Source organism: Pseudorca crassidens, chromosome 3 (genome assembly GCF_039906515.1).
Source record: "Pseudorca crassidens isolate mPseCra1 chromosome 3, mPseCra1.hap1, whole genome shotgun sequence".
Lineage (NCBI taxonomy): Eukaryota > Metazoa > Chordata > Mammalia > Artiodactyla > Delphinidae > Pseudorca > Pseudorca crassidens.
This window is the reverse complement of record NC_090298.1, coordinates 4,760,710-4,784,244: the sequence shown is the minus strand read 5'-3', so window position 1 is coordinate 4,784,244 and position 23,535 is coordinate 4,760,710. Positions and strand designations below refer to the sequence as shown.

At 43.5% G+C, this 23,535-nt stretch overlaps 1 protein-coding gene across 3 annotated transcripts in view; it reads right to left on the bottom strand.

Moving 5' to 3' along the window:
- The window catches only part of ICE1 (interactor of little elongation complex ELL subunit 1), a 58,722-nt gene that overhangs the window by 18,683 nt on the left and 16,504 nt on the right, over nucleotides 1-23,535 (bottom strand). For all 3 annotated transcript variants that reach the window (XM_067730346.1, XM_067730344.1, XM_067730345.1), the window contains 10 exons: nucleotides 22,897-23,008; nucleotides 21,302-21,378; nucleotides 20,302-20,339; nucleotides 18,012-18,094; nucleotides 17,755-17,794; nucleotides 17,615-17,671; nucleotides 10,992-11,078; nucleotides 8,871-9,280; nucleotides 1,930-6,645; nucleotides 529-697 (listed from right to left, as the gene is read on the bottom strand). In XM_067730346.1, coding sequence (XP_067586447.1) covers nucleotides 529-697; nucleotides 1,930-6,645; nucleotides 8,871-9,280; nucleotides 10,992-11,078; nucleotides 17,615-17,671; nucleotides 17,755-17,794; nucleotides 18,012-18,094; nucleotides 20,302-20,339; nucleotides 21,302-21,378; nucleotides 22,897-23,008 — 5,789 coding nt within the window. The remainder of the gene's footprint in view (nucleotides 1-528; nucleotides 698-1,929; nucleotides 6,646-8,870; nucleotides 9,281-10,991; nucleotides 11,079-17,614; nucleotides 17,672-17,754; nucleotides 17,795-18,011; nucleotides 18,095-20,301; nucleotides 20,340-21,301; nucleotides 21,379-22,896; nucleotides 23,009-23,535) is intronic.

Genomic DNA, 23,535 nt, shown 5'->3' with positions numbered 1-23,535 from the left:
GATGATCTGATATGAAGGAGTCCTATTTGCTCCATTAATAGACTTAAGAAATAGTAGTAAAAGGAAAAGAGAATCAAAGGACAGCCCTCCTTTCCATTTCTCCCTGAAACTCTTCTTTCCATGAGCTTATGAATCCATCTTAGTGTTTCTGCCCTTTCCAGGTAGTAACAGAGCAGAGCGGTTTGTCACTCTAAAATGATTCCATTATCTTGTGTCAACTGTATCTGACTCTAAAGTAGATGCACAAGGAATAAAACCGACACGCGCTAATGAGAGATACACTTTTCTACACAAGTGGAAATGTATATGCTGACCTAAGGAAGCTTAAGTCACACAAATTCTCCCACTGAAAACCAGGTATGGCTGGGTCTACAGCTAAGGCTCTTCATGCCTTCTGGTAAATGCACAAGACAACATGATTTTAAAAGATACACAGCAATACCTTAGCTGAAAATGCAGATGCATATATAAGCAGATAAAAAAGCAACAACCCGTTTTCAATACAAGAATGTTGCCATCTAAACATACCTTCCTTAAGTAGACTGTAGCAAAACAAGCGAGCTCTTTCCAAGTCTCCCAGCTGCCGACAAATACCCACATACACTCTGCAGAGGGCGTGGATGTAATTGTGCTCCACAGACATCTTCTGAATTTTCAGTTCTGAGAGAATAGAGTGAAGCAAGCACTCTGCTAAAGGCTGAATTGGAAAAAAAAAAAAAAAAAAAAAAAACGAAAAGGCAATGTACACTGATACTTATCTTCAGCCTGCTAAAGACCAGCTAAAAGTTACAAAATTAAGTACCTTTTGGAAAGTTGGAAAGATAAAACGTGCCCTGTCTCAGAAAGTAGAGGACAACACCCACCGTGGTAACTTGCTTTAGCAGGGAAAGCCGTGAGGCTCGGGGAGGAGAGAGCCCATGCCTGTCGGTGTCCAGGGGTCAGCGGGGCTGCAGGGGCCACGGGGCGAGTCCCAGGACACCTGGATGCCTACTGTCACTACCACCACTCCTACAAATGACCACTTTTTGTTTTTTACTGAAATGACCTGTGTGTGTATTCAATCCACTCGTACTCTACTCCCATTCTTGTCTTCTGAGCTCCCATGTACTCGACACATTTATCCTGTTTAGATCTTAAAATACTGGGCAATGTTTTCCTCACCCAGGAAAAGGCGCATTAAATAATTTGATACATTCAGTCATTTGAAAATAAACATCTTTCCAAAGTTACCTGTACTGCTCTTTGTGCTTTCTGAAATGCAACCTAAGAAAAATAAATATTTATACCATTGTGATTCCAAGGATGTACAGATAACCGATAAAGCATAATCCATGGGACACTGGAAATCATCCACCCAGTATCAACATAAATATGTAGAAAACAAAAACCAAGGAAACTCCTAATAAACCATGTAGGTAAATCTGCATAATCCTCCCCCAGCCCCCTTCCTGAAACTAAGCATCTGTTCCTGTTTGATTTCTGACCTACACCAAGGGAAGTGGGAGGAACCCACACACTACCTTTCTGACTCTCAAAATCCTCAAGTGTGTATATAATATCATTCACAGAAAAGAAAGTCTCTATTACATAGCAATTTGATGCTTTGAAGCAAATCATTCTGAGCTTTTAAGCGTGCCAGAATCAATAGGAAATATGCAATTTAAGTCCTGACAGGCTTTTTTTTTTTTCCCTTTAAAATTTTAAAGTATTTGGTGAATACAAATTATCAAATCTCCGACATCTTATCACTTCTCAAATGTATAAAATGCTGGCTAGAAATAAAGTACAGGTCCTAATGTTTACACAGGTGACTGCCCATCTCTGAGAATAAACTTCTTTTCAGGGCCACCTCCCCTTTCGCTGACAGGAGACGGCCTCTGTCTGAGGACATGCGATTCCTAACGCTCCCAGAGCAAAGGAGCCACATACCTTTTTTGTTGTGCTAAATTCATAAACAACTTCTTTCTCTTGATCTCTCATCACAGGCTTTTTGGAGATGTTTCCCACATACACATGACTGCGAATGACAGGTAACAGGTCAAAGGACGACTCTGCGATCTTCTTCAGAGCCTCCGCTACAGCTCTGTCATAGGACTCCACGGCTTCCTTGGGGCTCAGGGGTGACTGTGAGACTGTACTGACGGCCAGAAGACGACGCCCCTCCTCCTCTGTCCTCACAGCTGCAGCCTGGGAGGGGTTCCTTTGGGGGCTCCTGCTGACACCCTCTGAGGGGGGCTCTGGCTCCGGGGACCCGCTGTCCAGGCGCAACCTCTTAGCACTCCTCGGTGTGCCCGCTGACAGTGCCCTTTTCCCACCTGAACACTGCGGAGGCTCTGGATCTCTCGACTTATCCTGCGTACAGTCACCACCAGAGCTGCCCCCTGCTTTCACAAAGGCGGTTGAGCTTGAAGTGATGGCTTTGAAGCCCCTGATGGCGCTGGCGGGCCCCGGTAGGTTCTTGGAGTCGGCTGGCGGGCCTCGCGTAAGCTGAATGTTCCCTTTGAGGATGCTGAGGGTGCGGGCCCTGGCAGACAGCTCTGGGTACATGGTGTCCAGGATCTTCACGGAATTCTCCTGGGGCGCTGCCACTGCCGGATGGGCAGAGGCGAACGGGGGCAGGCGGCCGGGCACGGGGACGGCGTGCTTTGGGGTCGCAGCACAAAACTGCAAAGGAGATGACAAGACCCTGTCATTGGCCGGGGCGGTGGACGGGGATGCATGTGGAGGAGAGGAGTGCCCCGGCTCCTCCAGCAAGGGGGACACCATAGGCGACACCGGGATCTCACACGGCGGAGAGATCGGGCCGTGGGGAGAGACGGGTGAGCAGGGGCTGGAACTTGACGTCAGTGGAGAGGCTGGCTGTGAAGTCCTCGGAGGCGTGGCTATCAGAGGAGCCAGCAACGGGGGCAGGGGGGGGCCCACCTCCTGCCGGATCTTACTTAGCGTGTCCGCACAGCAGTCCGCAGGAGTGGACGTGTCGGCGCTGGCTAGGATGGGCTGCGTCTGACTTCTCTGAGTTTTTCCGTTCCCTCTTTCTCCAGAAAATGACGGAGAAACTTCATTCTGAGTAGTCTCCATTCTGCTCGACGCTAACATCTTCACTGGTTTGTTTGTTTGATCTCTGTTTGAAATCTTTGATCGATTCTTATTTTTGCTCAGCGGCTCTAGTTTCGAATTATAGTACGTGTGATCAGAAGGAACCGTCTGAGTCTCAAAGTTCTGATCATAAATCTCAGAGCTAATCCTCACGCTGGGCTTAACGGGTCTATTCCGCAAACGACTTTTATCAAAGTTAGTACTCTGACCGCTGCTTGAAATATCGCCCTGGGTTCCGGCCACACTACTGCCACACTGGGGCTCCTGAGAAGGAGGGCCGGGGCGACCAGTCTCTGGGGACTTCTCCACGGAAGGAAGTGGAATGAAACCAGCTGCCAGCCCTTCTGGATCCGGGGAAACAGGGGCATCTTCAGCGGCGTCACACAGGATAACCTGGTCCACTTCTGGCATGAGAGCTACCCCATTGATGATGGTCCAGTTGTCCCCTTTCTCAATGACTAGATTCTGATCCTTATTTATCAGCACGTTTATAACCTCGGAAGTCACTGTAGAGATCTGACACTGAAACGCCACTTCCCCCGGCCCCACTCCCGGGGCAGCGCACAGGGGCAAGGGCTCCGGGGGTTCTGACGAGGGCTCTTCCTTACCATCCACTGGCCTGATCGCATCCAAGTTACCCGCAGATCTGCTCTGCGTGTTTTCATGTCCAGGTCCACCACTAGTGGGAGAACTGCCCCGAGTGTCCGAGCCGGCCGTCGGCAGGGGTGAAGAGGAGCCGGCTGTTTCCAGAGGCAGAACTTGCTCTTTCTCACGCTCCGCTGTGACGCTGTCAGGTGCATTTAAGAGCTGTAACTCACCAGCATCCTTCCCACCAGCGTCCTCCCGGTCGGGCTGCAGCTCCTGGTGGATCCTGGTGAGCACCTCAGGCAGCGTCTCCAGGGAGTGCTGAGCAAGCCGCCGCCTCATGTCCCTTAAAGGACAGTCGTCTTCCTCCGAGGAGCCGACGCACTCCTCAGAGGTTTCTAGTGTTTCCTCTTCACACAGTTGCTTTCTGTACTTTTCTCCTGACGGTTCACTTTGCTTTAATTCCTTGTTCATCCCTTTATTTAGGGCTCCCTTGTTAGAACATTCTGAAACAGAGTCCCCTGAACTATAATCTCTTAACTGACAACTTTCAAGAAACATCACGACCTCGGACGTGGAAAGTCCGTCTGTCTCGGAGAGCGCACTGAGGCTACAGTCCCGCAGAGCCGAGGTCAGGCACCCCACCTCGACGGAAGGTCTGGTCTCGGCCGCACCGGCGCTGGCAGCCCCCACGCCTCGTCCGGAGGCCCCACCAGCACTCTGCTGGCCGCCCTCCAGCCCGGCTTCGGGATCGTTCTCTCCCTCACTGCAGCTTGGCGCGTCACCCTCTTCTACCTCAGTGTCACCTCCGCCTGCCTCGCGGATGCCCGTGTAACAGTACAGGGCACCAGTGAGGCTGCTCTGCGGGACAACACGTTTCTCCTCATCTTTGCTGCCAAACGCTGGTGAAAAAGCAGTCTCTGTGGTGTCTAGAGCTTCAGGAGAAGCACCCCCAGGAATGTGAGACGGCAGCTGCGGATGCTCCTTTGGGCCGTGCTGTACAACAGACGGGTCCATTGTAACGGCCAGAGCCTCCCCAGAGGCTCTGACTGTGTCTCCAACAGGAAAACCTCTTGACAGCGTCACCTCCGTGGCTGGAAGTTTATCCACATCCAGCCTGGACGTGTCCACATTTGTGGCAGGAAGACACGGGCTCTGCTTCTGCACCTCTTCCTGCACTGTGGCTTCCGTCACGTCGTCTTGGTTTGGGACCAGGATGTTGTCAGAAGAGAAAGATAATGTACTATCTGTGGGATAATGGGAACTTTCTACTGGTAAAGAACCCCCTGGAGAATCAAAGTCTGATTTTCTCCAGGAGGAGGAAACTCCCAGGGCAGCGTTCTCTATAGCAGCTGCCTCCCTGCTTCTCGGTGCTGTGGGCGCTCTCTCCCCACATCTTGCTCCAGATGGTGTCCGACCAGCCCCATTATCAACGTCTGTCACTAAGGGGGGCTCCCTCCTAGACAGTCTCGAGGGTTCCCATCGTGCGCCCTGCATGGTTTCAGGCCGTGCCTGCTTGGTGATAACTGACACCTGGTTAGGCAACAAGGATGCAGGCGCCCTGAATCCTGCAGAACTGTTATCCTCTCCAGCACGTTCAGGCTTGGGTGCTGATCCTCTGCTTTCTGAGGACGCCGCCGCCTCTTGTTCACGTTCAGGTTGAGGTCCCAGCCTTTCTTCACCACTTCGCTGTAACAGATCACTGTGGTGCCACAAAGTGCTTTCACCAAAGCCAAAGCCACTCCTGATCAAGCCAGACTGAGGCCCTGCCGACGATGTGAAACCTGACCGACTCGGCGTGAGCTCGACCCTCGGACCTTGCCTTTCACCTGGCCCGCCTCTGGCGGCTCCCGAGAATCCTGACTGCAGGAGTGAGCAGATATCGTTCATGCCCTTCAAAAGGGTCGTACACCCCACCTCGCTGCCCCTCTGACCATTAGAATCAGATGCCCCCGACACTGGGCTCAGAGCATGTAAGCTGTTCTCCAGATGGCCTTCTCCTATGGGACACTCCGGGGGCTCAGAATGTACATCTAGCGTGGTGAACATGGCAGCTTGTGATTTCTGCTCCAAACGATGCAGCTCGGGAGGGCCTACTTCAGTAGGAACAGATGTTTCAGCGTCATCCTCCAACCCAGAGGGAGTCCGGGGGTGACCGCAGAGAGATGAGGCCACGGGGGAAGACAACTCCTTTCCCAGACCGAGCACCGCGGCAACCAGCGCGGCCCCTGCTGCTCCTGGGGCAGAAGGGTCTCCCGAAATGAACCCTCGCATTGCTTCTCTTTCCTTCTCCAATTCTCCAGACAGTCCCTGAAAATGACCAGAAGTGGACAGACGACCTGATGCTGAAGTGACTCCATCAGTCAGTGTCCACTTGGTCACCTCTAATTTAGGTGATCCTATCACTCTGGACACTAGGGTTTTTCCTTCAGGTGCGCTGGGCTCATTCGATGGCCACGGGCCCAGGGTAGGATGACATGAGTCTGACGTCCCAAGAGCCGTGCCCTCCTCTACAGCCAGGCCGCTCGAGAGCTGCTCAACACGCCTGCTGCCCGTGGGTTGAGGATGTGTCTTCTCTGTCTGCACTGACCCATCCATCTCCCAAGCCTCTCTCTGTCTTCCTGCCTCATCCAAAATGCCTCTTTCTCCCTTGCTCACGAACTCAGATGACACCGTCCAGTGTTTCTCATGAGCGGAGGGGAACGTGGCTGCAGGTTCTCTCAGGTTTGCTGTAAATGTCCCAAACCCAACCGCTGTCACCTCACTGACTTCCAATGTATTTAGAGCTTGGGTGGCTTCGTGTGGCTGGAGCTTTTCCTCCCATGTTCCAGTTCCTTTACTTTTTCCAGATGAGCTAAAACAATCCAGCAATTCTGGTGTATCATCTTCTGAAACAGGCTCAGAATTCCTATGTTGGGCTGAATCATGGTCACTGGAATCTGTACACTCTCCAAAGTAGATTTCCTTAAATATAAATGAATTACATTAATTAGTTAGTAAAACACTACTTCAGTCAACTAAACGGAACTACCAACTAAATGCATTAAAAAAAGTGTGTGCTTCCTGAAGAATCTGAGGAAAGGGTAGTCCACTCTCTGGACTCTATCAACGGATGGGTAGGTCTCAATGAGCACAGCACTGCTTCTTCTTTCCTTAAAGAAGCCGCCTCTCCCCAGGGTTCCCTGCACTCACACTGCTTCTCCCCAAACGGAGAAGCTTCCCAGTTCTAATCCACATGCAGCCTAGGGTTAGGTCTGTTCTCCTAACTTCGAAGCAGGCCTCCTCTCAACTCTGACGTCCCCATTTTCTGGCCCAAAAGGCTTCCGCCTCTAGCTGCCCAGCCCCGCCTGCCTTCCCCGGCGAGCCGCAGGCTCTGGCCCAGGGCAGCTCGCCCCAGCGCCAGCCCGGCCATCGCTCTGGGTGTCACCCTGCAGACCCCTCTTGCCACACCTCATGCCTGTGCTGCACCCCGACACCTCTGCCTCCTCCACAGCCCCTGACTCCCGGTCTGCTCTGGAAGCCTCCCTCCCCGTCTTGAGTGGTAGAGACCACACGGCCCCCAGGAGAGCCGGTTCAGCCACCCGTGCCCCCTGGTCTGCGAGGCCCAGGGACTGACGAAGAGTCACCACCGCTGACATGAACTTGCTCCCACTGGAGAAACCCTTTCCTCCCTTGGATGGATGCTAGGGCACCATCACCCCCTGGTCTTCCTCTGCTGTCCTGACCTCTTCTCCTCTTCTGTTTGGCCGCGTCGGCACTGACAGCTCTCCAGGACTGTCGGGACCCGACCCTCTCCTACACGTGCATTCCGGGGGGATGACAGCACGCAGCCCCGGGCCTCTGCTGGCCCCCAGGCTGAGGCACCCCGGCACCTGCGTCCACCCAGCCTGGCTCTGAGCACCAAGCCCACGGAAGGGGGTACAACTCGCACACGCCGCACCTGGAAATCCCGCGCACACCTAGCACCTAACATTCCTACGTTACCTCCCCGCCCAAAGAGGTTCTTCTTCTCTGTTGTTTCCAACATCCTCAACCCCCCACTCACCTAACAACCATACCGCAGATCTCACGAGACGTGCTGCTCGCTCAACCTCGAGACCTTTTCCAAACCAGTTGACTCAAATGCTACTACTGTTCAGGTGTCAAGAACTGAGGAAACTGCTGATTAAATGACTTCCCGACTACAGTCCTGCCTCCTTCCCGACTCTCCCCTCTCCCTCCCCATTCATACTGTGACTAAACGAAAACCTTCAAGTGGAACTCAACCATTAGCTCCACTTCTTTGGATCCATCGAGGATTTCCCTTTGCCTTCAGGATACAATGGAAAGTCCTTAGGACACACATGGACCTGGAGACCCGGTCTGGGTGAATGCCCCCAGCGTCAGGTTCGCCCTGAGTCCAACACCTCTGTGTAAACAGTTCCTCCAGCTGACACAACGCACCCCTCCACGCGCTCGGCCGGGACACCTGCTCGCTGGAGACGCTCCCGCCCGGCCTCCTTCCAGCATGAGCTCCGTGTCCAGCTCCCTCCAGCAGCATGCTTCCCAGCAGCGCGGACTCCACCACGGCCGTTATGGGGGCAACCGCCACACAAGACCCCACCAGGGGTGACCACAGCCCATGTCACCTCAGCTTTCCAGTGTCTAGCACCAGGTCCAGAACGTAACAGACATGCATTATGGTTTCTCGAATGAAGGATGTGACTCAAGGAGTCATTTATCTGTTCCTTAAGCCAAAAAGCATACAAATCTGCTTTGTCAAGACTAACTTCCTAAAAAATTACAATAAACCATTCTGCAAACACACAAAAAGATGATGAATTCATTGCATGAAGGTGGGGAATTCAGCAACCTAATTGACCTGCATGCTCTATACATGGACTTCCCATCTCTGAAAGACTCCATGTCTGTAAACACTTGTTTAATTCACTCATTCCATATCTGTTGTGTCAGGCACTAAAGATAAGAGTAAGCAATTAAGACACAGGAGACTTACAGTACACTGTAGACTAAAACAATAAAAATGCACCCCTAGTACAAAATGAAAAAAGCCGTATATTCACGTGGACCCGAGGGCACTGGCCCGCCTTGTTAAATCCTCACTTTCCTCCCTGACAGCTGGTCTGAGATCCCGTAGCAGGATGGACAACATGGCCACCAAGTAATGCAAATACAAAGTGTCAACTTACAGGTGAGAGTGAGGACGGAAATGCACCCAGGTGTGGGGACGACAGCAGAGGGGGTGAGGGCACCGGGGACAGAAGAGGAGGGGGCAGCTTGAAGAAGTCGACGGCAGCCTGAAGATCTTCATCAAAAGAATGATCATGATCAGAAAAGTCAGCACGGTCATCCTCATTCCTCTGCGTTACAGCCTCAGGATTCCGGTCCTCTTTAAAGACACCATTGTCACGGCAAGCTGCTCCACCCAGCCTCTCTCTCCCCGCGTCTTCACACGCAGAGAAGTCGCCCTCTATCTCCATGGACAGCTCTGCCAGGCACGTCTGCACAGCTGAGGTCCTGAGAGGGCTACCCCCTGCTGGAGGGGGCACACCATCCTCCCTGGACTCTAAGTATCTGGGGTTTTCTTTGGCAGGTTTTTCTGTGGGGAAAAAATATATATAAAGAAAACTTAAAAAGAAAATCCTTATTTTAACAGTTCAAAATGCTTGCATTAAATCCAAGTAGAAACATTTTTAAAAGGCAACCAATCCCTTCCTAAAGAATAACCTATAAGACTTGAACATATTCCACAGAAGTATGCTTCCCTCACAACAAGCGAACGAGAAGACAGGCAGGTGGATGGTGAGATGCCCGTGTCCCATTAGCAGCAGGGTGTCCGTGCCAAGGCGCCCATCCACCGCCATGGTAACGGGGCTTGACGATGCCCTCATTCTCTTGGGAAATCAGCAGGACTGGGGAGAAACAGCTTCTGCATACAATGTGATAGGAAACACTATTTTCCCTGTCTAAAATCAACCTATATTAGACTACTCCATGACCATATTTGTATAATTCTCTAACTAAGGAACCTGACTAGGTCACATAAATACTCTGCATTATAACGCAACAAGAAAACTACTATAAAACGTTAGTTCTCTTTGGATTTGGATTTTGGTACACTGCAGTAATGGTAATTGTTAGTAAAAACATTGTGTCCTAGGAAATAACTAGAAATAACCATTTGTCATATTTGAAAGCTGTAAAAATATATTTTGCAGAAGGCCTCAGGGCTCCTTGGAGCAGTGTTTGATAACAGGGCTGGGGAGGGGAAAATACAAGCGGAGCCTTAAACAGCTTGCAGTACCAGAAGTAAAGAAGTACTCAAAACAGGACGGGACATGCCTAAAAGACCCAGGAGCCAAACTAAAGATGGTCCCAATAACCAAATCTGGAGCAATTTGAATAAGATAATGAAAGTACTGTATTATAACATACAGAATAAAAAAAAAAATATCTGTGAGACTACACTGACAGAAATAGTGAATAAACAAGTAAGTGGTGAAAAGCAACAGCTCTTCCTTACTGAAGAATTCCAATTAATACACGTAGGAGGAATGAGGGAAATACAAAAAACACTATTAGAGTGGTAATCGTAGCAGACAAGATCCATCAATAGATGCTAAAATCAGTGGGCTACATTGGAGAGAAACAGAATATCTGCAGTGTCAAAGCATCTCCCTCAAGATAATCAATGAATAAGGAAGCAACAGAAACTTTATATGCAGGAACCTGGCCGACACCACCTTAAACAAGCAATCAAGGTTAACATCCCCAGTGACAACGCAGACCCACACACACTCTCCCCTGGCACACTACTGGGGAACTCTTGCCAAAAATACACAGCCTCGCTCTCACACAAGAAAACATCCCACAAACCAAAAGATTCGTATTCTCCAAAAGGGTCAGAGATGTGAGACAAAGAAAGAGCAGTAACTGTCAGACTGGGGGCAATTAAAGGAAGAATGACTGCTAAACGCAACATGGGGTCCTGGGATGGGAGGCGACAAAAGTGGGAAACTCGGTCTTCTGCGTACACCTGCCATATACACCTCCCACCATGTGTCTTCCAGTTTCCATGAATACTCCCTGACGAAAGGTGCTATTACAAAATAAAAAGCCAGATGTATTCACTGAGACTAGGAGTCACCCTGGAGGGAATGGAGTTCTGTATGAATTCAAGTACCCATCCTACTTTATTTCACTCTTTCAATGTGAGATTCAGGAGATATTAAAAAGTGAAGGCATATAATGCCCAAAGTAAGCATTTCTACTGCATGTATGAAATGTACTTCTGGAAGCTTCTCTCTCACCTGGGACACATCTGCTGCCTTCACCAGGTAGTCTGTGTGTTGTATTTATACAGAGCCAGAGTTCCTTCAGAAGTAGTTTTACTTTTCCTGTGAAAGAGAGTAAAGTATTAAAGTCATGTCATTTGGCTCATTCTACACGAGGCCAAAACACAGTCCTGTAAAACCGGGATTTACTAGGGAATTAGAAAACCAGGCAACTTAAAACATCTTCCCCAAATTCAATCATTGCACACAATTCAGTTAGCTACTGATAAAAAGGTCTACTGATGGGCTGAATACAAACTCAGGTTTTTTTTGGAAGGTGGGGTGCAAACAGGGGTAGGACTCAAAAAACCAAATCTACTTGTTAAAGGCCTTTATCACCGTTATGAATGCACAGTATAAATAAATCTTTGGTCTATGTATTTTCTACAGAGAGTGATAAGAGACTGGGGTCGGGGGGGAAGCATAGATACAATGACGGATGGAAGAGATTAGGGCTCCAGGTAGTCTACAAAGAACAAAGGACAGTATCCCCTCAGTTCCATGAGGCTATCAGAAAAGCCATCCGAGTTGACCATGCTGTCATTAACTTAGGGGCTTCATGGATCTTGGAAAAAATTTTAATGGCCTTAAGGGGAAATGGGAGGAGACAAAAATGGGTGTGTATAAACATGAATAGGGAGAGAGAATCACACATGAGCAGACACACAGAAAGAAGCATATGCTTCTATAAGGAAAGTGAAAACTTTGGAATTTTCATAAATATTTTTCAAACGGGTTTGATTTCCTAAAATGGTTAAGAATCACTGGTCCAAGTTGAAAGGCAAAGGGCAACTACAACAAAGACAGGCCTAATGAAAGTCATATAACATTAAGAATATTATACTATGGTTTTAAAGTCAACTTAACGTTAAGAACACAAATTCCCAAAAATGTTCCAAAGCAAAACATATTCATAAAAATATAAACATGAACAGTTCGTGTCAAATATGCATAAAAAGACAACCCACACTAGTTAAAATTTAACTGAAAATAGCATTAAGTATTAGGTAATTTCAGTCCACCCCTAAGTTCTGTTATAGTTCATTGGAAGTTCTTAAACTGAATCATTTATTGAAAACACTGAAATCTCTAATCCAGTTCTAGAGAGGCTAAAAAGACCAACCTTTTAAACCAAAATTTCTACAAGGAGTCAGCCCTCCTTAAGCCCTCCTTAAATAGGTCAGCCCTATTTAAGTTGGCAAACTACATCGCTCTAAAAAATGAAGTCCATAGTAAGAGGACCAGGACAAATGGGGCACAACAACAGAGAAGTCTGAAAAGTTGGACATTTCCAACCTCTCCTGAGACAAATCAGCCACTGTCACTGTATGAGGTACATCCATTTTTGAGTTTCAAAATTCTATGATCAAGTAGTTTATCTACATTATGATTTAACCTACCCAAAAGCCTGCTTCCAAATACTGTAATCCCCTTTGCTTAAATGACCTGACCAGGATCCCTGCTTATTACGTATACCCAAAGCAGCAAACAAGGAACCTTAAAAAAAAGAAAAAAAGTTACTTTTCTATGCTTATGGAGGCTATTAACCAGAGTTAGGCCTATTTCAACTGAGCACTCATTCATTACTTCCAGTCTGACATAAAAGAGCTATCCATTTCCAGTAAAGCAGAAAATAATTTTCATTGTGGCATCATTAGTTGTGAAAACCTCTTTCAGCTGAACTGCACACCTTCCCCTTATCCTTTCAAATGCCTCCTTTATTAAAATCCAGGCAACTCTGAGTACAGTATTTCTGGACTTTCCTACTCCACTGATTTGTCAGTTTCCACGTGAATAGCACGCTTCTTTAAACACGACAGTTTTATAAGTATGTTTTAATATCTGTACAGGCATGAATGTGGCTCAGAATTTTCCTTTTCAAAAATTAAATTATTATTCCGAACAGCTATTCTTTCCGATAAGCCTTCACCATCTGGTTTTAGAGTGTATATTTATAAATACACATGGGGAAAATGCACATCTTTATGCCTTAAGTCTTTCAATCCAGGAACATAGCATTTACACATGTGTTCAGATGGTTTAGTTTTCCTTCACCGAGGCAGGCATGCTGCTTTCAGGTCTTTCCCTGGACATCTCAGGTCGGCTGCCACCTGAGATCTGGTCGTTCTTATTCCACCCGTTTTGATAGGCTAATGATGGCCCATTGTGCGTGTCCACTGTATATACCTGCACCTTCTCCAGCTCCTACACTTCTGTTTTCCTTTTTCCACATAGATAGTCACATCATTTAAAATGCGGACAATCTGACTCTTCCTTATTAGCACTCACAGCTCCTACTCTTTGTGTCTGCCTGGCTGCACGGCTTAGGGTCTCCAGCACACACAGAAGGGATGGAACGAAAAGCAGGCTTGCCTTGTTTCTGACAGTAATGATTATGCTCTTAGGGTTTCACCTTTCTCAAGTTCAAAATGTTTTTTTCTATTATTACCTCACCAATTTTCTTTTTTAAATGAGGAATGGGTACTGAATTGAGATGATCCTATCATTTTCCTCTTAACCAGTTGTTGTGGTATTCCTGAGATAAATCCTTAAGTCGTAACTTGTCCATATTCTAAATTACTAATAGATTTGAGTTCTTAAGATTTTATTTAGTACTTTTGTAGCTGTATTCCTAAGTAACAGATTTCTGAGTCTTGAAGATATGTATGCATGTTATTCGTAACTGATCTTGGTACAGGGTTATGCTAGTCTAAGAGAACGAAACGGGAAGCATTCTACATTTTTTAAGTTCTAAAACCAAACAATAATAAAGACATCAGTTTTTCACTTCAGGCTTGCTCACCTGCAAGCCACCTAGATCTTCCATGGTGTTGGATATTTAACTATTTTTAAAATTTTCTTCTGGGTTATTTTTCTGTTCAGGATTGCAACAACTAGTCCATGTCAATTTGAGTATGTTTTCCTACAAAATGGTCCATTTTATGAACATGATAAAATCTGAATATAAATTTGTAAATTAAAAATAATTCTCCAAATGTATTTTTAAAGCTTTCTCAGTCCTGGTGCGAGTCGGGTTTTGTTTCTTCCTTTCTTGATCAGATATGCCAAAGAGCTGTCACTTTCATGAGCATTGCAAAGATCCAGTTATTAGTTTTAATGGTCCCAAATCAAATGCCTTGTTTTCTATTTCATTAATTTATGTTTCCCTCTTCATCAATTCCTTCCTTCTATTTTCCTTAGGTTTCTGCTGTATTTTCCTACCTTCTTAGTCATTCATTTTCTGTAATCCTTGCTTCATTTTCTGTAATTCTTGCTTTCTAACAATCGCTTAAGACCACAAACCACTCACTGAATGCTATATTGACTATATCTCAAAGATTTTAATAAATACTGCCCTGCTTTTGTTTATTTCCAAAACAGATTAGTATTTCAGTTTTTATTTTTTCTGTTATCCAAGAGGGGTTTGTATTTATTATGTGTGTTATCAGTTTTTCAGGGTGGAGGTAGGAGAGATTTTTATTAATATCCTATGAAATATCAGTATCTTCATATCTCCTATTAGATCGTAGCTTTTCGTTGTCTAGTAAATAGTCAGCTTTTATATATGTTTGAAAAAGTATTTTAAAGAATTCAACGTTTGTGGTTTAAGAGTTATATGTACATCATCCATCCTGCAATTATGATTCCAATTTATCTCCTATTTAAATTCTTGCTTTTACTCTGTATTTCTGAGAAACACACTGAAGCCTCCCATGAAAACAGATTTGGTTATTCCCCCTAGAATATCCAAGCATTTTACTTGACATAGTTTTATGCTCGAAGGTCATAAGAGCAGTATCTTCTTGACGAATTGTACCTTTAATCAATCTAAATATTTCCTTTTAATCCATGTAAATTCATTTCTAGGTGCGAATTATTTCTTTGTCTTGTATTACTGCTTTCAAGTTAGCATCTGCTTAGCCTTTCTTTATCCATCCTCCTATATTCAATCTTTCTGCTTCATTTGATTTTAAATGTATTTCCTTTGAACAAATCAGAGATGGAGATCATACATGAAAATCATGCTCTACAGCTGGGAGGCTTTTCTAATATAAATATTGTATCAGTGTCCTGCTCTGGGAAGTTTCTTTCTATAGAATTTCTTGATCACATTTTCTCCTTACAGCTCTGTTCTCCCCTCTGAGAAGTCCTAGATGACTACTACAACACCTGGCTCTATGCTCCAGAGTCTTAGGTTTTCCCTAATACCTTTTATTTCCTTATCTTTTTACACCACATTCTCACAGATGTCCACAATTAAATCTCTTGGTTCATTATAGCAATCTTCTATTTGTCCACTCAACAATCCAGTCTTTCGAGTGGGTTTATTTCTACAACGTATTTTTAATATTTGAGAACCCCAACTCAGATTTCACATCAGCAGCCTACGGACAGGTTCTTAGATGTTCTCTAAGGACTCTATTTCAATTGTTATCATTTTCTTCTTGTTCATGATTTAACACCGTTTCCTCAGGGACTAGTTTCTCTTGAGCTCGGTGCCTTTCTTCCCTGTCACTGCTTTTTCTCAGTGACGTCTCTCACAGCCAGAGTACATTTCTACGGCCTCCATTTTTAGTCCTATTCCTCTGGCAATCAATGCAGGTCCTCATCTCATGAACCCACAGGACCCTGTCTTCAGAAGGAGGAAGCGGAGTGAATACGGTTGTGAGGACTTACATGGCATATATACAAATATCTCATTTTCTGGGAACAGGAGGGGCTGTCCTTCAAAGCAGCCATAAGTAACCCAATTTTCTGACATCCACACCCACTCTGGGTCTTCCCATGTCCTAACAAACACTTCAGAGAACTGAACTTTGGGCCACAGCCTGTGGACCATTGCCAGGAACAGTCTCAAAGCCAGAAGGCCACAGGCTTCTCGCCCCTTCGCTGGCCACCTGGCGACTGCCAATGCACTGCCCCTTCTCCCGTGCCCGCTCCTCTGATGTAGGGAAGCACACACTTCTGTGGTGAAAACCTGCTTTTTGAGGGCTGCTGCTTTTCTCTGTAATTTGGGGTTTCATCACCAACTGACACCATCTGCTTTACACCTCCCTCATTAATTTCTAGCACGTTTTAACTATCCTTTTCTTTTTTTCTTAATCTTCTGCCATTTTCATTGGAATTTGAAAGGAAGGCAGACCAACAAAACCCCCAGGCAGTCTTCTCAAAAGTGAAGCCGACCCAGTGCTCTTTCTGCCTAATTTGTAAGGTTTTTCAGAAGTCAGGTATGAACAAAGAAAAGTGTTAAAGATTTACTTAAGAATTAGGTATTAAACCCATTAAGGTCCACAGCTAAATAATCAGCAGATTCCTAAAGACTTCATTTATTTACTTGTTTGGAAAAAATAAACAGTATCCCTTCCCTTACAGTGAGGATAGATTAAAAAAAAAATTATTTGAGAAAGTAACTAGTTCTTTGAAGTTAGAGAATGTATGGCTAGAGAGCAACTATGGAAGGGGGTGAGGGATGTGTTTTAAATAGTGAGGCCTGAGAACAGCAGAATCCTAAAAGAAAGAAGGTTAAAGTCCACAGCTGACTGTTAGCTGGGAAAGCCCAGTGCTGCCGAGTCCGGCTTCTCTCAGCAGCACCTATTACTCAAAGTCCCACTTTCCACACCTCAGAAGAGTAGGAAGAAAGGTCAAAAGCACATGGAATTATGCATCAGTGATAGTGATAAACAGACTCAGGGCCCGGGCAACTGCAAAGTATCAACTGTTAGTCTTAAACCTTGATCTATGGATTTAAAAAAAAAAAATTAAAGGAAGGAAGAAAAGGTAAAGGAGACTTCTGAAGAGACACTACATACTTGCACAAAACAGTGTAAGTGGTTTTAATAATTTCCATTTGGAGAAAACATGAGTGACATGAAAATACCATTATTTACTTATTTGCCTTTTTAAATGTATCTCTACCAAAACAGTAGAAGATAGGCAGAGAAGAAATTCATAATCTCTTTTTTACAACTAGGAATGAAAACACAAAGAAGGGAAGTCAATGGTCAAGGGTCAAACAGTAAGTAGAAAAACTGACATGAAACTCCAGCATCCCCACTTCTCATGTTACACCTCCTCATCCATGAGGTAGCAGGCTCAGTGCTGCAACGTGCCGGGGACGCTGGGGACGTCCCTGTCCTGTGAGCACCACTGCACTCCTCTGTGTAACTTCCGGCCTTCCGTAAACCCTTCTATCTTCCAACAATACACTGCAGGGCTTTGACTCCACAGTTTCCCTGCCTGACTTTAACCATTTTTATATATTTGGCACCTATGAAATCTAATACATTAACTTGATAAATTATAATCTAATGAGGAAAACATACTCATTTATTGAAAAGTGTGGAAAGTATAGCTCTCCCAGTTTTCTTTCCCAAGGAATACTGCTTTTCGACTCTTTCATTCACTATATTATTTTATCAGACAGCAAGGTGGTAACATACACAGATCTAATGAAGACAGGAAATAGGAGATGGCTTCTTCTAACAAAAAACATGTACAAGCCCAGGAATTCCCACAATTATAGGTAAGAGTAACAAGCAACCTCCCAAACCACTAAAAGAAATGCAAAGAGATTGAAACTAAATTTGCAGTATACTTACTTTTATCGATGCTTCCATAAGAATCACTTGAAATTTGTGTTCCAATATGTCTCAACTCTAAAATGTGGGGAAAAAACAGTTAGAAAAGAATACTGTATGTCAAAATAGAATTCTTAAGTAAGCATTAACTGAATACTCACCCTTTTCATTTTTCTGTTTAGAAAATTCATCAAGCTTTTCCTGTGAAAACAAAACACGAGCAGTGTTTGCAGTGGATAAAGGAGTGCTAGTTCTAGACGGGATGTAAGAGGGGGCGACCCAGGGGCACTGCTGACTGCCCTCAGCTGGGAGCCTCACGTGTGACTCCTCATGACGAGGACCCACGGGGCTTACAGAGGACCCAAGGAGTCCCGGAGGGAAGATCTGAACATGTGTGGGCACTGCTGTTATCTATTACCTGTGTCTTCCTAAATTCCTTTTCAAGTATTTTCTTTTCATTCCTTAGTTGCTTGAAGTCCTGAGTTTGCTTGACAGCAGCCTCTTTATTTAAAGAGTGCAGTGAAGTAAGAGAGAAAAATAATTTACCACATTTATAATTACCATTAATGAAGTTCTCAAAATAAACTACTGAGAGCTTTCCTCATTTCTTAAAATTTGAAACAAATTCTGTAAAAAGTTACTGTTCTTTCAGTATTCTATCAGAATCAGGGATAAATGCAGGAACACTTTTGTTTAAACTATTATCTACAAAACTGAAGAACTGGCATATAGGCCCTAAGACTCCTTTCCAATCCTGAAACAAGCCAACCCCGACCCTTTAGTCAGGCAACAAGCCAACGTACAAGATCTTTAGAGGGAGAGGCTGTGGTCCCCTTGTTCTTCAACAATCAGGAACATTCAAGTTTTAGAGATTTAGAACTGTGATTTTATCAAGCAATAGTTAAGACCATTTTCTTCATTTGGGGGAAGGGACAATCTTCTCAATGTTTACTATATTTTTACTCCTTCCTGCCTGGAGTTCCCTTGCATCAAGCCAACTCATTCTAAGTCCCTATATCTTTACATAGATCTACTTTTAAGGTATTTTTATAGCTCTCCTGTGGATCTAGAGCAAATTCTTAACTCGAGTTTTCGGTTCTGAATGGTTCAAATATACTATTAAGAACCTGAGCAGTATTGACTTTATCTGAATATGTTCATATACAATTGCTATGAAAAGTAAAATCCTATAAACACCACAGTAACAATCCTCTCCTGATTCCTCTAACAAACTTGAGTATTTCTTTACCTGATTATTAGCCCTGTCACTTACTAGAAAAATATTTTTGTCACATGGGAAATACACTTTCGCTTCAAAGGAAGTTTGCTGTAAAAGCTTCATATAGTCTCACAGGCATTTTAGATCCCTTTAAAATTTTTCCTTAAATAGACATTATCTCCACACAGTAGCAACAGAAGGTAATACTGAGAAAGAACACAGTGATGTTGTACTTACTGCCACACTCAATGTTTGTGCAACAACCAAATCAGAGGAAAACTTGTTAGCAAAACATTTAGAACCTAAGTCTGAAAAATTGGGCTCAATTAAGGCAAGTTAATGACTGGAAATATATTCAGCAACTTCTATTCAAATTCTCACTTCACACTCGAAATGAAAATAAACTGTTCTTCGACAGACTTGCGGTTGCCAATGGGGGCTGGGGGAGGGATGGAGTGGGAGTTTGGGGTTAACAGATGCAAACTATCATATACAGACTGGATACCAACAAAGTGCTACTGTCTAGCACAGGGAAACCATTCAATATCCTGTAGTAAACCATAATGGAAAAGAATATTAAAAAAAAGAATGTTTATATATGTATAACTGAATCACTCTGTACAGCAGAAATTAACTCAACATTGTAAATCAACTATACTTCAATTAAAAAAAAAAAAAACCCATTCTCTGAAGCAGAGGACTACGGGAGTGATGACAGGGCAAAGAGCAGGTCCGTGAGCCCCACAGCTACGAGGGCAGCCCCAGCCCACACTGGAGAGAAAGGAGGAGGGGATCAGGGATGGGCTGGCAGGTCACACTTGTCTCTACTTGATGTTATTTCCACGTCACAACCACCCAATAAGGAGGAGAAAACAGAAGAAAAAATCTCGGATTCAATTCCTAAAAGGGCTCTTAGCTGCCACAGGAGGGCTGAGCAGACTCTCGTGTGGCCCTCTGCCTGCTCAGTGTAGACAGAAGGCCCTGAGCAAACGTGGGGTGCCGGGGGCAGGGGGGTGGTGGGCAGGGACACAGTGGAAATTCCCAGTGTAGGGAATCTCACAGAAATCTCTCCATCATGAGTGTGTCACAACCATCCAAATACATCGAGTTTCTCAGTACTAAAAGTAGTATCCTTTTCTACTAACCATTTATTTCGTTAGTAAAAAATGAGAGGGCCCCATGAGATTCAACTTTCAAAATTTAAGTCCGTTTCTTGATCGCTGCTTTTTACAGTAAAAGTATGGGCTGTTATTATTTTGAGTGAACACTTCAAGGATATGCCACATTCCATTTCCATGTCTATCCAGTAACTGAGAGAAGTACAGTATTCAACCTTCTTCCTAACGGTACCCTTAATACACTCATCCAGGGATGCACCATCAAAAACAGGACTCAACTACTTGACCAAGTACTACAGCCTTGTACAGTTACCAATCATTCACACAAAGACAATGACTTCCACTAGCTGGACGACAAGAGTGCTAATTACCTTCCAGCTTCTTCACCTTGGCTTCTAGTTTCTTCTTCCTGATAATTGTATAAATTAAAATGGTTAAAAAAAAGTAATTTCACAATTTGTGATATACATGATTTTTTAAATTATTGAGATTTACATAATAAAGAAAATGTTAGTCACAACAAATATAACACATCAATCATTAAAAATACCAGCAACTGTTTTGAAGGTAAACTTCAGAAAGAACAGTATGCTATTTAGTGTGTAATATATGTAAGATGGATTTTTAAAACTCTGCATTTTTGCGGCATATCGTGCCTGTGTGGCTCATCTCTGAGCCAAGCTGACGCGTCCAGGTGGCATCCTGGCCTCAGTCCAGCACCTGACTAGGTGCGGTTGCTTTCAGGAGCACAGGCAGGCAAGGGCCGTACCACCATCTTACAGGAGGCAGTGGCCAGAAAACTGCACTTGTTTTAGGATAGACTTCTGAGGCAGAGAAGGTAGGAAACCCTCTGAGAAAGTCTCTGAATTACTGTGACATCACATCTACATTAAACTACTGTATGTGTAGCTCACGAGTTTTGTAAACAATGTGAATATAGTATTAAACTTCAAAACAATCAACTGACTTCTCTGGAAGAGCCCCTTTCATTAATGGAACACAGACACCCATTCCAGATGATATCTATTAAAGGAATGGTACAAAGAAGTGAGACGATAATCATGTTTTCTCTATGAAAACAAAATACAGACATAAAAGCATGTATGCATATAGACATAAAAACTTTTATGGAGTTCTTTGTGCAGGCCTTTAACATAAGATGGCTTATTTACTCCTATTAATCCTTCAACATAGGTATAATTTCCATTTTACAGATATGGAAACCAAGGTTGTGAGACTAGTTCAAGATCACCCAGTTAATTATGGTCAACATACCCAAAGACAGAGAAAAGAGAAACACTACTGATTTAAGCATTAAACATTTTCAAAGTTGAAAACACTATTTCCACAGTTAATTTCAGAAATACTTACTGAGCATCAGTTTTCAAGCATTCTTCTTTCACACGAGCATATTCCTGATGAGTATCCTGATACAACTTCAGAGAACTCTAAAAAGGAAATAAATGTGTGTGTGTGTCTGTGTGTGTATATATATATATATATATATACACACACATATATGTATATCTCAACAATTTGAAAGTCACTGACCACCAGTGACAAGGATTTTGACCCTGATAAGCTAAATTATTATCACTTAATAGTATGAAATTAACCAAATGAATACATATGATTAGGCAGGAAACCAAAGTACAATTCATTGAACATTTTAACAGATATAACCAGATCCTAAACAGAGGTAATATGATAAAACAGTCTAATCAAACAGAGCTATAAAACTTAAAATATACTAATTTTAAAATAACCCCAAATCTTCATAATATCGAATAGCTAATATTTTTGTTGCAGCCAATTAAAATTCAACAAAACCTAAAGAAATTTTAGAGGTAATAAATATAAGCTATTATTACTACTATGCAAAAATATAAAATAAAACATTATACTTAATGATAATTGGGGAAAATATGTTAACACCAATCAATATGTATACCCTATGGACACTATGGAATGGGAAAGAAACATACTGAGCCTGATAACACAGTACAATATAATGTGTATAGCTCTTCGGCCGCCAAAGCTCTGAGAGACGGGCTTTATGACCCTTTTTACAGATGAGGGGTCTGAGGATCCAGACACTGAGTAATTCTTTGAACGTCACAGTGAAAGAGTGACTATTTAGGTTTATTATTCAGCTGTGATTCCAGTGTTCATGTTTCCTCTCAGGTATGGCTGATGACATTACTTTGTAGTCAGAGGTAGACAAAATTCAACATCTTGATTGTTTCTGTTTAATTTTCACCGCATAGTTAAATATATAATAATTTCTATAGAAATAGGAAAATCGACCACTGTTTGAGTATGTAAACCTCAGAGAGGTGCATGGCATCCTAAAATGAAACAATCTGAAGACTGGGAGGCACAAATACTATCAGACCGAGGAGCCAGCAATCATTCTGGCTTGGCTACGACTTGCCTAATGCTAACCACCTAACTTCACTGGCTTCAGAGTTTATTTTAATTTGTAAAAGCCATGAATTCTCTTCTAAGGCTCCAATAAAACAAAATTTATATTAAAAATAAGTTTATAGCATCTAAAATAGTTTTACTTAGTGCAACTGGGTTTTGAAATGGAAAACATACTTTCTGTAATTTAAGTTTGAACTTTTGCAGGTTACTTTACACTTACAGCAAGAAAAATGGAAAAGGCAAGCAATGCAGGGCACATAAAGTCATAAAAATTCATAGCTAAAAAGGTTCCTCTACTGAACCTCTCAAAAAGCATAAGCAACTAATACAGCATTACATTAATTACTAATAATTACTGTAAGGACCAAGCCGTCAATCTACTAATTCCATGTTCTCTAAGTATAGCAATACATTTAGAGTCTTGACTATCATTTTTGTCCTTTGTTAAGGCATAAAATGTCCCCTTATCCCAATTATAGTAAATAAGTAGATCTTAATTTACTGACGACAACCTTCTGTAGGAAAATTACTTTAGGTACCTTTTTCTCTTCTAACTCTGCTTTTAAAGATCCCAGTTCTTCCTGACACTTCTGCAGAGGAGAAATTTTTTGAAGCATCTGTTCCACTTGGTGATGCAGAGTAATATTCTCTCTAAAAATGGACAATGCATTAACGTTATTATGCAAAAGTATCTACAGTGAATTATTAAATGTATCTACTGGTTTCAATTTTATTTCTACCTAAAAACAAAGAATCTCTCTTTTTAAATGCATTCTATTTGTACCAAAATGATTATGTATCACTTTTTATTTCTGACATGAGTCTATTTCTAATAAAAGTACATCCAAAACCATATGAGAAGCAAGCGCAATAGGCTCTCACTCTGCTGGAGAATACAAGAACACTTGGATGATCTGCCAGGTGATCTGGCTCTTCAATCCTGAGTTCATCACCACTGATTTCAATTAAATGATAGGCAACTGTGTGGTCATTTTATAACCATATTTTGCCTTCTTCTAATTGACAAATGTAATCAGAGTATAAAACATTACTAAATTCTAAGTAAGACTACTTTAAATTGATCAAAATATACAGGATAAACAACCACTTTAAATTATCCAATTCACAGAGACAACAATAACTGATAGCAATAAACTTCATCTCAGTGGCCACAAGAT